The 14173-nt window shown below is 38.9% G+C and overlaps 1 protein-coding gene across 49 annotated transcripts in view; it reads right to left on the reverse strand.

Moving 5' to 3' along the window:
• The window catches only part of RIMS1 (regulating synaptic membrane exocytosis 1), a 582755-nt gene that overhangs the window by 130147 nt on the left and 438435 nt on the right, over positions 1-14173 (reverse strand). For 29 of the 49 annotated variants that reach the window (XM_043439254.1, XM_043439241.1, XM_043439252.1 and 26 more), the window contains one exon: positions 7890-7961. The exons of the other annotated variants lie outside the window; for them this stretch is intronic. In XM_043439254.1, the coding sequence (XP_043295189.1) occupies positions 7890-7961 (72 nt within the window). The remainder of the gene's footprint in view (positions 1-7889; positions 7962-14173) is intronic. 49 annotated transcript variants of the gene reach the window in all.

Consider the following 14173-nt stretch of genomic DNA (forward strand, 5'->3'; position numbering starts at 1 on the left):
AGGAAATAGTGATACATTAATTACCAAGTGCTTTATTCAACTTTTATTTGGATTGACAATTTTTCTCTTAATTAGAATGTCTTTTGCAGCTGCAGTTATATAGATTCAGGGTATATCCTCTATTTTCAAACAATAAAATGGGAAAATGTCAGATTTTAGAGCATAAAAAGGTACAGCTTAGGTATCTAATGTTCATTTAACCTTTTTGAGCTCTGGATTAATGCTGCATCAGACCCTAAGGCATATCCAGAAACCTGGACGGTCATTTTGATTGCTGAATTAATGGAAGAAAGCTGGCATCATGTATCAAAACTGTTCATTCATTCTGGATTGACTTCTCACATGAACTCCATTCTACATAATTAACTTACATGGGAAGGATCAAGGTATGATCACGTCCTTTCCAATGATATAAATAATGAGTTTTTATCTCTTATTCTTTAAAAGCAATTATCATGAGAATAAATTTCAACACTCCCTTGTAGAAAATACACTCTAATGTGGTTTGAAAGTTTAAAAATATAGTTTTTACCCTAGTCCAGACAAATTTCACAGATCTTGCAATTTCACTAAAATCTTGCTTAATTTCTTAATGCAATTCATAAACTAAAAGAACTTCCTAAATGCAACCTGAAATGTGAATAAATTAGACGAGTCTATATGGCCCCAAAGTAAATGACAAAAATATTTCACCACAGTTCGCTGGTGATCCAGTGGTGAAGGCTTTGCGTTTCCACTGAATGGGGCATGGTTTCAATTCCTGGTTGGGGAACTAAGAGCTCCCATGCCTTGAGACATAGTCAAATATCTATCTATCTATCTATCTAATTTGCCACTTATTTATATAAATATAAAAAAGCAATTTCAGGGGCAAATAAGTGCAAATTCATTTCTCGATGAATGTTACACAGATCCTCCCAAGCCATGAGCTTTCAGGGCCTAAGAATAGTGTGCTCTGTTGGGGATTAATTACTTAGCGCCAGGGCTGTTTTTCCTTTGAAACCAATCACAAGTCCCTCAGGAACAAAACAGCTTCTGCTACCCGCCACTCTATAACTAGTATGGAAGCGCAGACTCTGAGGAGGTGTGGAAACCCTTCCGCCTGAGGATAAAGGAGGCTGGATCACAGGAGGGGGGCAAAGGGGAGTAAGGAGGCAAGGGCTGGAGAAAGATGAGCCAGGCTTTGGAGAAAGAGATGGCAGAGCCAAGGAGTGTTTGTTTCAGAGGAGAGGAAGGAGGGTGAATCAGGAAATTCTGAGGTCCAGGAGTGAGATGGGAGGAAATCCAGACTTTTCCATGAAATGGGACGTGCTGAGAATGTAAAGGTATCCGAGGGAAAGAGACCAGCAAGGAGCAGGACAGAGGATGGACAGGGAGTGAATGATGGAGAAGGAGGGTGATGGGAGAAAAGTGTTCCTCAGCGGGCATCCACATGGTGCCGTCTGCACACACCAGGCTCTAGCGTGTCTGTGTGTGTTCAGATGTGTGCGTGCATGCGTGTAGTGTGGTGTACATATCACATACATACACGTGTGCCTTTTTTGCATTCTCACAACAGCTCTTTAAAGTATTATCATTCCTATGTTATAGATGGGAAAACGGGGGCTAATAGCGTGAACTGCAAAAAGACAAATAACTAGCTTGATAAAGGCAGGACCCAGAGTATATGACGCGCCAACACTGCTCTCTTTTCTGCCTTTGAGACAGGACTAGCTTCTACTATCATGAGATGAAACATGGTAACATCACATCCCTAGATGTATTGTTCATCTTGCAAAACAAAACATAAATGCATGTCCAGTAACAAATTTTTTGATAAGATTTAATAGAATCGTATTTTGAGAGTTTATAGGAACAAAATATATGGAAAATAGTATATAATGAATATCAACTCTGCTTCATATGTCTACACATAACATACTTTTGAAATAAAAATAGTGAGGCTTCTAGAACAAAATATAAATCCAACCTAACTACAACTCCAGTTCACTGTCTCCAAACGAGTTTCTAAATATTTACTGCTGAGTTCAACCCATGCCTACTGTCTTCACCTAAGACTAGTGTTCTTGAAGTGAAGTTAACATTTCCCCACCACAATTTTAGCTTGTTAGACATTTCTGTTGCTGCAAGGAGACTTGCAGGAAATTGCTTCTATTGCTGCTTAAAAATAGAGTCCTTTTTAAAAAATTACTTGCTAAAGGATAGACATGCATGTGGTACTTAAGGTCACCATGGTTCCTCCCGTGGTGGCTGAGACTTTTTTCAGGAGCACCAGCACAACAGAAAATGAATGCGTAAGCAATTCTAAGTATCAACCCTGGCCAAGCATCCCCAGTCAGGATTCAGAAAGCAGGTTCCACAAGAGGAAAAGTCCCCAGAGCAGGACGTGCATCAGTGCTAACAGTCCGCAGAGCTCAGTGCACATGAGGGTGAAAAGATACACATTTATTTACTAAGGAGCTTCCTCAGAGGTTCTGAAGCTCTGCTTCAATGGTTAGCCATGTAAGTCAGAAATCAGTTCTGCCTTTCTTCTATCTAGAAACGGTTATCACAGCTTTCAAAACATTTTCTTGCATGGCTATTCCTGAAAAGGTCACGTTTTTGAGGCCAACAAACGGCCTTAAAAGTTATGATCGCCACACAGCAAATTCTGCCTGAGGCCAAGATGGGTCTGTGTGCTGGGGCTCCTCTGGGGAGCCGTCAATTCCTGAGGCCAAGAATCAGCGTCCAGAGCATTCACACTGTGGCCTCACCCACCTGTAGCTGAACAACTGAGAAGGTATCTTCAAAAGAAATGAGCACTAACGTAAACCTAGAAAATCCAGGCCAATTCTTCCATTGTAATAAGCTATTCATCAATTCCCTTGAAAGCTAAGCATGTGACTATTTACACTCTAATAAAAATCAATGAAGAGCTTTAATTATAAGCAAACAAATTCAAATACCTAACAGGCCTGAGTTTTCTACATGAAAACCTACAAGCAGAGTAAGTAAAGGAAAGAGCCATATGAATAGGGCTCTTAAGCAAACATTTGAGACTGGGGGGAATAGAATCCCTTCTGGGGGGAAGATTTGTGATTATCCACACACATGTGGTGGCTCAGACTGTAAAGAATCCACCTGCAATGCAGGACACCTAGGTTCAATTCCTGGGTTGGGAAGATCCCCTAGAGAAAGAAATAGCAACCCACTCCAGTATTCTTGCCTGGAGAATTACATGGACAGAGGAGCCTGGTGGGCTACAGTCTGCGGGGTTGCAAACAGTCAGACACGACTGAGCAACTAACAACAACAACACATGTGTTCGGTGTTGCCAGGGATGATGCTCAAATACCGCTCATCTGGAGGGAAACACGTTCAGTTGCCTCTAGAATCATCTAACATTCTGTAAAACTGTATCTTATTGTCAAAAAACCTTGTTCATTGATTCTGGAAAATGGCACATGGCAGACATTTAACTAGTAATTGTTAAATGAACTAAAGAGGCCTCAGTGGAATATAAAGAATATGAAACTTTGAGGAAAGTTTTCAATCTTGTGAAAATAAGTGGGAGGAGCTTAAGTAATTTACATTCTGGTAAACAGACTGTATTATAATTAGATGTATTGAGAGTAAAGAAAATGCAAACAGTTACACAATCAGTATTTTCATTACATTCTTCTCATCTATCATCTAGCTAGCTAGCTAGCCACGTATCTATTTCTCTATCCATCAATGTACATATGTATCTATTTCTCTGTCTGTCCACCTATGTATGAATGTGTGCTTGTATGCATGTATGTATGTTGTTCAGTCCCTAGGTTGTGTCCAACTCTTCGTGACCCTACAGACTGCAGCACGCCAGGCTTCCCTGTCCCTCACTATCTTCCTGAGTTTGCTCAAACTCATGTTTATTGTGTCAGTGACGCCATTCAATCATCTCACCCTCTGTGGCCCCCTTCTCCGCCTGCCCTCAGTATTTCCTAGCATCAGGGTCTTTCCCAATGAGCAAGCCAGTTATTCTCATCAGATGGCCAAAGCATTGACCGACAAAGTTTTGAGCGAAAAACATGCTCACTTTTTCAGGAAATCTTGGGGTTTCCACTAGGCCATCCTGACAAACTAGGAATTCTGTAATGGAAAACAGTCCCTTCTGAATTATCCTGACGTACTCACTCGCTGCTGCTGTGCTCCATGTACATCCTGAGTTTGAAATTTCAACTTTGCCTACTGAAGGTATCTTCTAGAGTTTTCTGGGAGGAGAAAAAGTGGAACATTCACTTTAAATTGTATAAAGTGAGCTTCATCATGAGTCCTTCCAATGAATATTCAGGGCTGATTTCCTTTAGGATTGACTTGCTTGAACTCCTGGCAGTCCAAGGGACTCTCAAGAGTATTTTCTAGCACCACAATTCAAAAGCATCAATTCTTCAGCACTCAGCCTTCTCTGTGGTTAAACTCTAACATCCATATACGAACCTTGTCAGCAAAGTGATATCTCTGCTTTTCAATACACTGTCTAGATCTGTCATAGATTTTCTTACAAAGAGCAAGCGTCTTTTAGTTTCATGGAAGCAGTCACCATCCATAGTGATTTTGGAGCCCTAGAAAATAAAATCTGTCACTGTTTCCACTGTTTCCCCATCTATTTGCCATGAAGTGATGGGACCAGATGCCATGATCTTAGTTTCTTGAATGTTTAGTTTTAAGCCAGCTTTTTCACTCTCCTCTTTCACTATCATCAAGAAGCTCTTTTATTCTTCCTCATTTTCTGCTGCTAAAGCAGTATCATCAGCATATTTGTGGTTGTTGATATTTCTCCCAGAAATCTTGATTCCAGTTTGTGATTCATGCATCCCTGCATTTTACATGATGTACTCTGCATATAAGTTAAATAAGCAGGGTGATTACAGCCTTGATGTACTCCTTTCCCAATTTGGAACCAGTCTGTTGTTCCATGTTTGGTCCTAACTGTTGCTTCTTTATCTGCATACTGGTTTCTCTGGAGGCAGGTACGGTGGGTGGTCTGGTATGCCCATCTCTTTAAGAATTTTCCACAGATTGTTGTGATCAAGAGAGTTAAAGACTTTAGTGTAGTCAATGAAACAGAAATAGACTTTTTTTTTTGGGGGGGGCGGATTCCCTTGCTTTTTCTATGATACATTGGATGTTGGCAATTTGATCTCTGGTTCCTCTGCCATTTCTAAATCCAGCTTATACATCTGGAAGTTCTCAGTTCACGTACTCCCGAAGCCTAGCTTGAAGGATTTTGAGTATTACCTTGCTAGCATGTGAAATGACTGCAACTGTATGGCAGTTTGTACACTATTTGACACTGCCTTTCTTTGGATTTGGAAAGAAAACTGACCTTCTCCAGTCCTATGGCCACTGCTGAGCTTTCCAAATTTGCTGGCATATTGAGTGCAGCACTTTAACAGCATCATCTTTTAGGATTTTAAATAGGTCAGCTGGAATTCCATCACACCTGCTAACTTTGTTCATGGTAATTATTCCTCCAGCTCACTTGACTTCACACTCAAAGACATCTGGCTCTAGGTGAGTGACCACACCTTTGTGGTTATCTGGGTCATTAAGACCTTGTTTGTATAGTTTCTCTGTGTATTCCTGCCAACTCTTCTTAATCTCTTCTGCTTCTGTTAGGTCCCTGCCATTTCAGTCCTTTATTGTGCCCATCTTTGCATGAAATGTTCCCTTAGTATCTGCAATACTGTTGAAGTGATCTCTAGTCTTTCCCACTCTACTGTTTTCCTCTTCCTTTTTTTCTTTTTGCATTGTTCACTTAAGAAGGCTTCCTTTTCTCTCCTTGCTATTCTCTTCAACTTTGCATTCAGTTGGGTATATCTTTCCCGTTCTCCTTTGCCTTTTATTTCTCTTCTTTTCTCAGATGTTTGTATGGCCTCCTCGGACAACCATCGTGCCTTTTTCCATTTCTTTTTCTTTGGCATGGCTTTGGTCATCGCCTCCTGTACAATGTTACAAACCTCTGTCCGTAATTCTTCAGGCACTCTTTCTGACGTTATCTGCTTATTTATCTGTTCATCCATATATCTATTTCTCTGTCCATCTATTTTTTTATGTATGTACGTTATCTATCGTGGGCTTTCCCTGGTGGCTTAGTCGTAAAGAATTCGCCTGCAATGCAGGAGATGACAGTTCAATCTCTGGCTTGAGAAGATCCCCTGGAGAAGAAAATGCAACCCACTCCAGTATTCTTGCCTCAGAAATCCCAGGGACAGAGAAGTCTGGCCAGCTACCGTCCACAAGATCACAAAGAATCAGACACAAGTTAGCAGCTAAACCACCACCATCACCACTATTGGCCTATTTTATCTACCTGTCCATCTATGTAAGTATGTATGTATGTATGTATGTATTTCTATCTCTATAAGATGGGTATGTATCTATTTATTCAATGTCTCTGCAAAACTGAATTTCTACTCAGCACTTTTTTTTGGTTCCTGGGATCCTTGTTCCATTGTAAGTGAAGTTGCCTAAATAGTCCATATCTCCATAGATCATGAGCCAGAAGCCAATTCAATCTCCTGTTCACCCACAATGCCTGATGTGACTAATACCTACTCGTTTTTCTAACCTCACCTAAGAGGTATTATCCTCTGGAAAGCTTTCCTTTCTTTGTTGCTCGCTGTTCTATTCCTTGAACTGGACACACAGCTTGGCACATATTTGCTGACTGCATGGACCACTGAACTGCAGTTTCCCTGTCTGCCAAGTTTCCTTCTTATGTCAGCCACGCGGGTGTTTCCCATCTAGCCCTGAGTCTTTCAGCCCACTTTCCAAAGTGGTGTTCACGTGGTCTACAACTTTGGGACTCAGACCAATCATGTGGAAGGAACTGCCGTGGCTCAAGGAGTAGTAAGGTAGAAGTTAAAATGCTATACCACAGCGTGTGAGAGTTTATAGCACATTTATAGCAATCTTTAAGAATTTCTCCCACTTTGTTTTCAACCTCTCTCCAGTCTCCTGAGTCGTCCCCAGTAAGCCTGAGTTCCACAAACTCAAGAGGGTATTTCAGTCCTCAGTGTTATAGCATGCTGTTCCCTTCTCATAGAACACTGTTCCCTTCTCATAGAACTCTTTTTGACACCTACTTTTATGCACCTAGATTAGGTCACCTAACCTCACCTGCAGCCTCTTTTCCTGTGTTCTCACTATGCCTCGCGTCACCTCTATGACGGCTGTGACACCTGAATGCACGCATCCACTTACATCTATGTCACCCTGCACATTCTAGATACTGATAGGATGAGTGGATATATGTTAATTGGATTTTTGGTGTTTCTTTTTTACAACTATGCAAAATTTCTGTCGGTATCTTGAACCTAAAAGCACTTTAAAATTTTATACAAACTGTAAACAAAATACAAGAAATCACTTAATTTCTACATTAACTTAGCGAGTATCTTAAGTTGTAGTTATGAGTAGACTCAGATTATGCATTTGTAGAACAGATTTTAAAGAAGATGGCATCATTTGGATAAATAACAGACACTCAAAATACGTGCATATTTCAGGTAACATATTTATCGGTAACATTTCAATAATCTCAGAAACAAAATATTAATGTCTTAATATGTATATAGGACTATACTGCATTTAATCATTTTTTAGTGATCAGAATGATCACTAAGAGAAATGCATGAGATTTTTCTTAAGCCCTAAGACTTAGGGCAAGTCCTAAGACTTGCCTTCAAACTATCCATCTCTCATTTTTTGAATGAGGCTATCCCCATGGAGGAGATTTCTCAACAGGAAGGTCTCTCTAAGCATCACAACTGTGTTTAAACAACGATCTTGTAAAACGAGAGAGGAGGTGCCCCAGAACATCTCAGTGGAACAGAAGATGCTGCATAGCACAACATCAAGCCTACCTTTCTGCGTCAGAGGCAGTGCCTTTCCTAGTCTGGTTTTGGATGCTAGATCTTTCAGACTTTCTGGAGTGCCTGTGGAATGAAATGTTAAAGAAACACAAAACATATGATGAATCACGCTACAGTCAATCTGGTCATCTTCTACAATGACAAAAGCAATTGACATGGAAAATGGCAACTATTTTACCTAAATGGTTTTGTCAGTCCGTACTTTCTTAAAATAAAACAAAAATGAGAACTGGTGTTGTGTAGAAGACACAATTTCCCACCAGGAGGCACAGAAGCTGACACCCCGCCAGTGTAGACGGGAAAGTCTACAGTCCAGATGTCAAGGAGACTCCTGCTGGCAACTGAGGCGGAAACAAACTCAATGGTGAAACGCAGTGATGAGAAAGATGATGATAGTCGTGGTTCAGGCACTGAAAGACCACACACGGGGGGAGTGCTCGCCACCCTGAAAGTCTCAAACCTGCTGCTACAAAGATGTTTTCCTTTGCTTTTTTCCTCCTGCAAAATTATGCTCTTAGGGAAATGTGTTTGACATAAAGAACGGTATTTAAAAATCAACTATTCAATTTATTTTGAAAATTATCATATACTTTTGTACTCGTGTAGTATTTTAAAAAGCTAATCATCCATCACCAACCAAAGAACTAATAAAGTTAGCAATTTACTCTATATTCTAAAAGTACTTATGTATATTGAACATTTGAAACTTGAAATGCATTTCCCATAGAAATAATGCTCATGCATAGAACTGACCTCCCCAAGGCAGCTTACATACATCTATTCATCCTAAAATGTGTCTGGACTACAATATACTTGAAATAAATAAAAAATGCTGTGGTCAAGAAGCTCACTTATTAAAAAAAAAAGAGAGAGAGACTTTAAAGGCAATAAAGTTTATCCTGGAGAAGAGAATTCTCCAGTATTCTTGCCTGAAGAATTCCACAGACAGAGGAGCCTGGTCGGGCTACAGTCCACTGGGTTGCAAAGAGTCGGACACGACTGAACGACTCTCACTTCAGATAACTGGCTGCCTACAATTTATTTTTATTTTCTGATATCCTTTCCTTCCAACAATGTTAAGGAGAAAACTGGTTTTTGTTTTTGTTTTTTGAGATGTTATTGGCATATATCATCATACTAGTTTCAGACGTGTGACATAATGACAACCCCAATAAGCCTGGTCTATATCCATCACCACTCAAGTCAGAAATTTTCTTGTGATGGGAACCTTTAAGATCTAGTCTCTCATCTCTATTCTTTTGATATATTAATGCCAGATCCTCTAAGTGTCCAGCACAGGTCCAGTTACGTCAGGCCCAGGGGTGCAGGAGCACACAGGAGTCCTGAGCACATGCCTGTGATCAATGAGGAAGACAGAGTTTTCTCCTGGAGCAGAGGGAAGTATCAGGTGCAGAGCAGGAAGTGATCAGGAGGGAGACAGAGGAAAGAGGTCTGCAGACCCAGGGGCCTGAGCTCCAAACAACTATTTGGGAAATTTACACTTGGCCCCAAGGTTCCCTGGTGACTCAGATGGTAAAGAATCTGCCTGCAGTGTGGGAGACCCAAGTTCGATCCCTGGATCAGGAAGATCCCCCAGAGAAGGAAATGGCAACCCACTCCAGCATTCTTGCCTGGAGAATTCCACAGACAAGGAAGCCTGGTGGGCTACAGTCCATGAGGTCACAAAGAGTCAGACACGACTGAGTGACTAACACACACGTTTGGTCCCAAGAGTGTCCTGGGACTGAGACAGACAGAGTCCCTCATCCCCTCTGAGAAGCCTGAGAGCCAAGTGAAGATACAGAGTTTCATGCCAGTTCCTGAAACTCACAATCACTAAGGGTTTTCATTCATTCATTCACCTACTCACTCATTGAACAATACTGTGTTTATATGCCATATGTTGCTCTAGCTGCTTGGGCTATGTCTGTGAACAAAGCAGACAAAATTTCTGCCCTCAAACAATTTGTGTTTTATGGTAAAAGACAAACAATAAACAAGAACCCCTCAAACAAGTAAACTGTATAATATGTCAGATCAATAATAAGAACAATGAGAAAAAGTCAACCAGGGAAACACAGTTCAGAGACGCGCTGGAGGGATGGGGTCTCAGATAAAAGCAGGTTGCAGTTTGAAGAGAGATGTTCTGGAAGGGTGTGTGGGTGCAAAGGGCGGGACCAGAAGCACCTGGCAGGCTTTTGTACCACCTTTCTACATCCCTGCAATGAAAAGGCGATGTGCATCCTTTAGACCTTCTCTGCTTTTCTCCTATCCCTAGTCATTGCTACGAATTCAATGGAGATTTTATTTTCTCTATAAAATTTCAACTCTTCCGCTTCTCATCTCTAAAATTTAATGGGCTCACATGTAAGACTGATCATCACAGTACCTGGTGATACTGATGATGACAGCGCTGATATTAATAATATCAAACATCTACTAAGAACTTGCTGTCTTTTCTCATCTAAGCTCATCAATCCCATGAAGGCACACTTCTCTTTCACCCTTTTAAGAAGAAGGAGATTGAGGCTTGCAGGGGTGAAGTCAGTTGCTCTTACATGGACCCTGCATGTCAAACCACGACGTAACTGAGAGTCTATGATCTCAGTATCTGTGAACACGTTGCATCTGTGGCTTAAATGACACTGGATCATGGCAGCTAAAAACACAGACCCTAGAGCCAAACTGAGGTCCCGCCCACTTTCTGAACAGCTGGGTGATTTCAGTCAATTTACTCAATCTCTATGTGCCTCAGGTTTCTTCTACTTGCAAAGTGGCAAAAATACTATCACCTCAGAGATGCTAACTATAAATATGTCAGTATTACTATTTGCATTATAGTATTTGTAGTATGATGTAGAACAAGGATTTTAGTTTTAGCATTACTTAGAATAGCAAGAGATCAATGCTATAAAAGCATTATTTAAAATGATAATAATATGTATTTGTTTCCCTAAAGTAAAAACTCTTCCTCATCTATAAGAGTATCAACCTCAGAGTCAGTGCCCCTTAACTAGATGATAAATATTCATGCAGAGGTTCATGTGTCTAACTTTTGTTTTTGCTTTTGTTTTTAACCCTCTATTTAAGGATGCTCCTTTTTTTTCTTCAAATGCTTCAGACAATTATTTTTTTGAAGATTCTTCTAAAGCTTTCTACAAAGGATATGTCCTTATAATTTTTCTAACTACTTAAAAGAATCCTGGAGTTAAGTCAAAACGACATACACTTGATTGTAATAATTCAGTGTAAAGCAAGAATAGAGAAGAAAATAGAAAATTCTACTGTCTTTCCTCTGAATATACCGTACACGGTAAAGACAGACTTTTCTTGGAATAGTTTTGTGATGTGTAAACGTGCTTGTGCTCAGTCGCTCAGTTTGGTCTGACTCTTCACGACCCCACGGACTGTAGCTTGTGAGGTTCCTCTGTCCATGGAATTTCCCAGGCAAGAATACTGGAACGGGTTGCCATTTCCTCCTCCAGGGAATCTCCCCGACCCAGGGATTGAACCCACATTGCCTGCATTGGAAGGCAGATTCTTTACCACTAGCACCACCTGGGTTAAAACCATCAGTTTATATTCACGTACTGTTTTCCTGAAACTACTGGCCACAGAATCATAAAAAGGATCAGAGTGAAAGGAACTACCTTCTACCTTACAGTATTCTTTCCTAAGTTCCTTATGGGCAGGCACTGTATCTGGATTATATTGAAACATCAACACCCAGTACATAGTAGCTTCTTGTTAAATATATGTGGAATAAATAAGTGGTTTAAAAAGTAGTATTTTGAGTATGCTACTGGAATTTAAGAGGCTAAAAGACTATAACAAGTAAAAATCTAACTAGGATTATATAATTCAGCTTATATCAATCAATTTAGACATACATTATTTTCTGATCATCAGTAAAACATAAAATACCATATATAAGAAATGCATTCTGGTTACTGACTTATGCATAAGGAAGAGTTATCACTACTGGCCCAATGCATGTTCATCATGATGCAATCAGGCAGCATGGACTCGGTTTTAGAGTCTTAAGGGATGCCAGAATTCAGTTAATCCATCTACACCCACCTAAATCTATAGATAGGGAAATGAGTCCCAGGAAGTGACTGGGTTGAGGGGAATATGGGCCAGAGTCAACTGGTGAGGACAGCGCTGTCAGGGCCCACGATCCTGCCCCTCTGCCATTCAGCAACCCTGAATGACTTGATGGTCACTGAAGGGATCCCTCAACAAAATCAAATAAAACAGTGACAGCATTTCCATCATGCCTTATCTATTTTGGGTTTTAACATGCATTTTGTTACGTTAACATTTTTAATTAACTTTTATTATTCTTAAACAATGTTTCCTTGGTTTAGGTATGCAAGAATCAGAAAATCCTCAGTTTGTTGTTTGTCTTTTAATCACAACTTATAGCTGTATGATTTTGTGCCCAGTTCTTACGGCACAAATGAGGGTTCTTTAAAAGTTATAAAGGTCTATTCAAATACGTTATAACAACAATTATCGTATCATTAAGTGGAAGCAAGAGAAATAATCATAAGAGTGGGGCTGTTCCTAATTAAAGCTAATTTTCTGGAAGTCCTATTTTCAATTACCATTCTCTATTAGATTAAGTATAAAGATTCATAAAATGTACTAATGAAATGAAAAGCAATTGTTAAAAATCTGTCTTTGTGTTACTTTCCTTTCCTTTCCTTATCAATAACTAAGCTCAATTAGAACAATTCCCTGAAGACATTGATAAACACCACTTTTCTAAAGATACTATACTAAAGATACTATTTTATACTATTCTAAAGATACAATACTATTAAAGTGCAAAATTAACATGCTAATAAAATGAAAGTACAATATGTTCTGCTTTGGGGAATAATAAGTTCTACCACATAATGTTTTAATTATAATTAACACTGATGTCATAAGAATATTTCTGTATATATTCTGGCTGACTCTCCAGATGGTCTGATGTGAAATGCAAATCTCCATCATCTTGTTTCCTCATAATTTTGGTAAGAAAACATTAAATTTAGATTAAGAATCTACTTAAGAAATGTTCATATGCAGTGAAGATGGACAGATACAATTTAGATACCTTTTGCTTATTATTGATATTTATGTATATGACTACAAACATTAAAAAGACTAAGTATTTTAGTACCTGAGTATATTTCATTCCTTTAAATTAAGGACATTTCTGAAAAGCATAGATAATAAATGTTATGAAGCAAACAAAAATGACTAGTAGTATCCTGAATTTATAAGTAGTTTTACATTAACTCTGCATCTACACTGCAAAAGTATCATCAATTCTGGAAATTTTCTAATAATCAAATTCTCAAAAATAGTGTTATTTTATTCAATATTTTCCATTTTATTAAACTCACATCAATAAACTGCATCCTTAAAAATATCATGTACAAAAATATGTACACGCATGCAAAAATATTTTTAATCGGAACACTGGAGTCCGTACCTTCAAACTAATGAAGCATTAAAATACATCTTAAAATGTACTAAATAAGAAAATACTCTTATCAACTCACATTTATTAGAATGGTCACTATCAATTTTTAATGTATTTAAAAAGAATATATGTGTCTTGAAAAAGCATTTACCAAAAAGTAACTTAGATGATAGTAATTATGATAGTAATTTATATTCAGAGGTTAAAGCATCCACCTGCAATGTGGGAGACCTGGGTTCGAACCCTGGGTTGGGAAAATCTCCTGGAGAAGGAAATGGCAACCCTCTAGTATTCCTGCCTGGAGAATCCCATGGAGGGAGAAGCCTGGTAGGCTACAGTGCTGGGGTGGCAAAGAGTCGGACAGGACTGAGCGTCTTCACTTTCACTTTCACCACATTTAAAGATGACTGGTTCAACTGTGAGCACTGAACTCAGAAACTTGATGATTCAGGGGTCTATTAAAATACATTTTTTCTAACTTGCTATTCATAAATTTTGGTTAAATATGCAGCCATAAGTAGCTCTAAATTTTATAAGAGAATGATGTTTACACAGGTTCATAAAAGCTACTATTTATATATTAAAATAATGCCATTTACAAAGAAATGCTTTGTTATTGGAAAGTTCTTAGAAGTTTCAACATTTTTAGTAATAAAACTACAAGAAAATGTACACTAAACTTTAAGGTTAAAAAAAAAGCTGGGGTTACAGATTTATGTATTTTTTCCTCATCATTTTAAAAAAATCCTACAACTTCTAGGAAATTTTTTTGATCTAGATAAACATGTTTCCATGT

This window comes from Cervus canadensis, chromosome 20 (genome assembly GCF_019320065.1).
Source record: "Cervus canadensis isolate Bull #8, Minnesota chromosome 20, ASM1932006v1, whole genome shotgun sequence".
Lineage (NCBI taxonomy): Eukaryota > Metazoa > Chordata > Mammalia > Artiodactyla > Cervidae > Cervus > Cervus canadensis.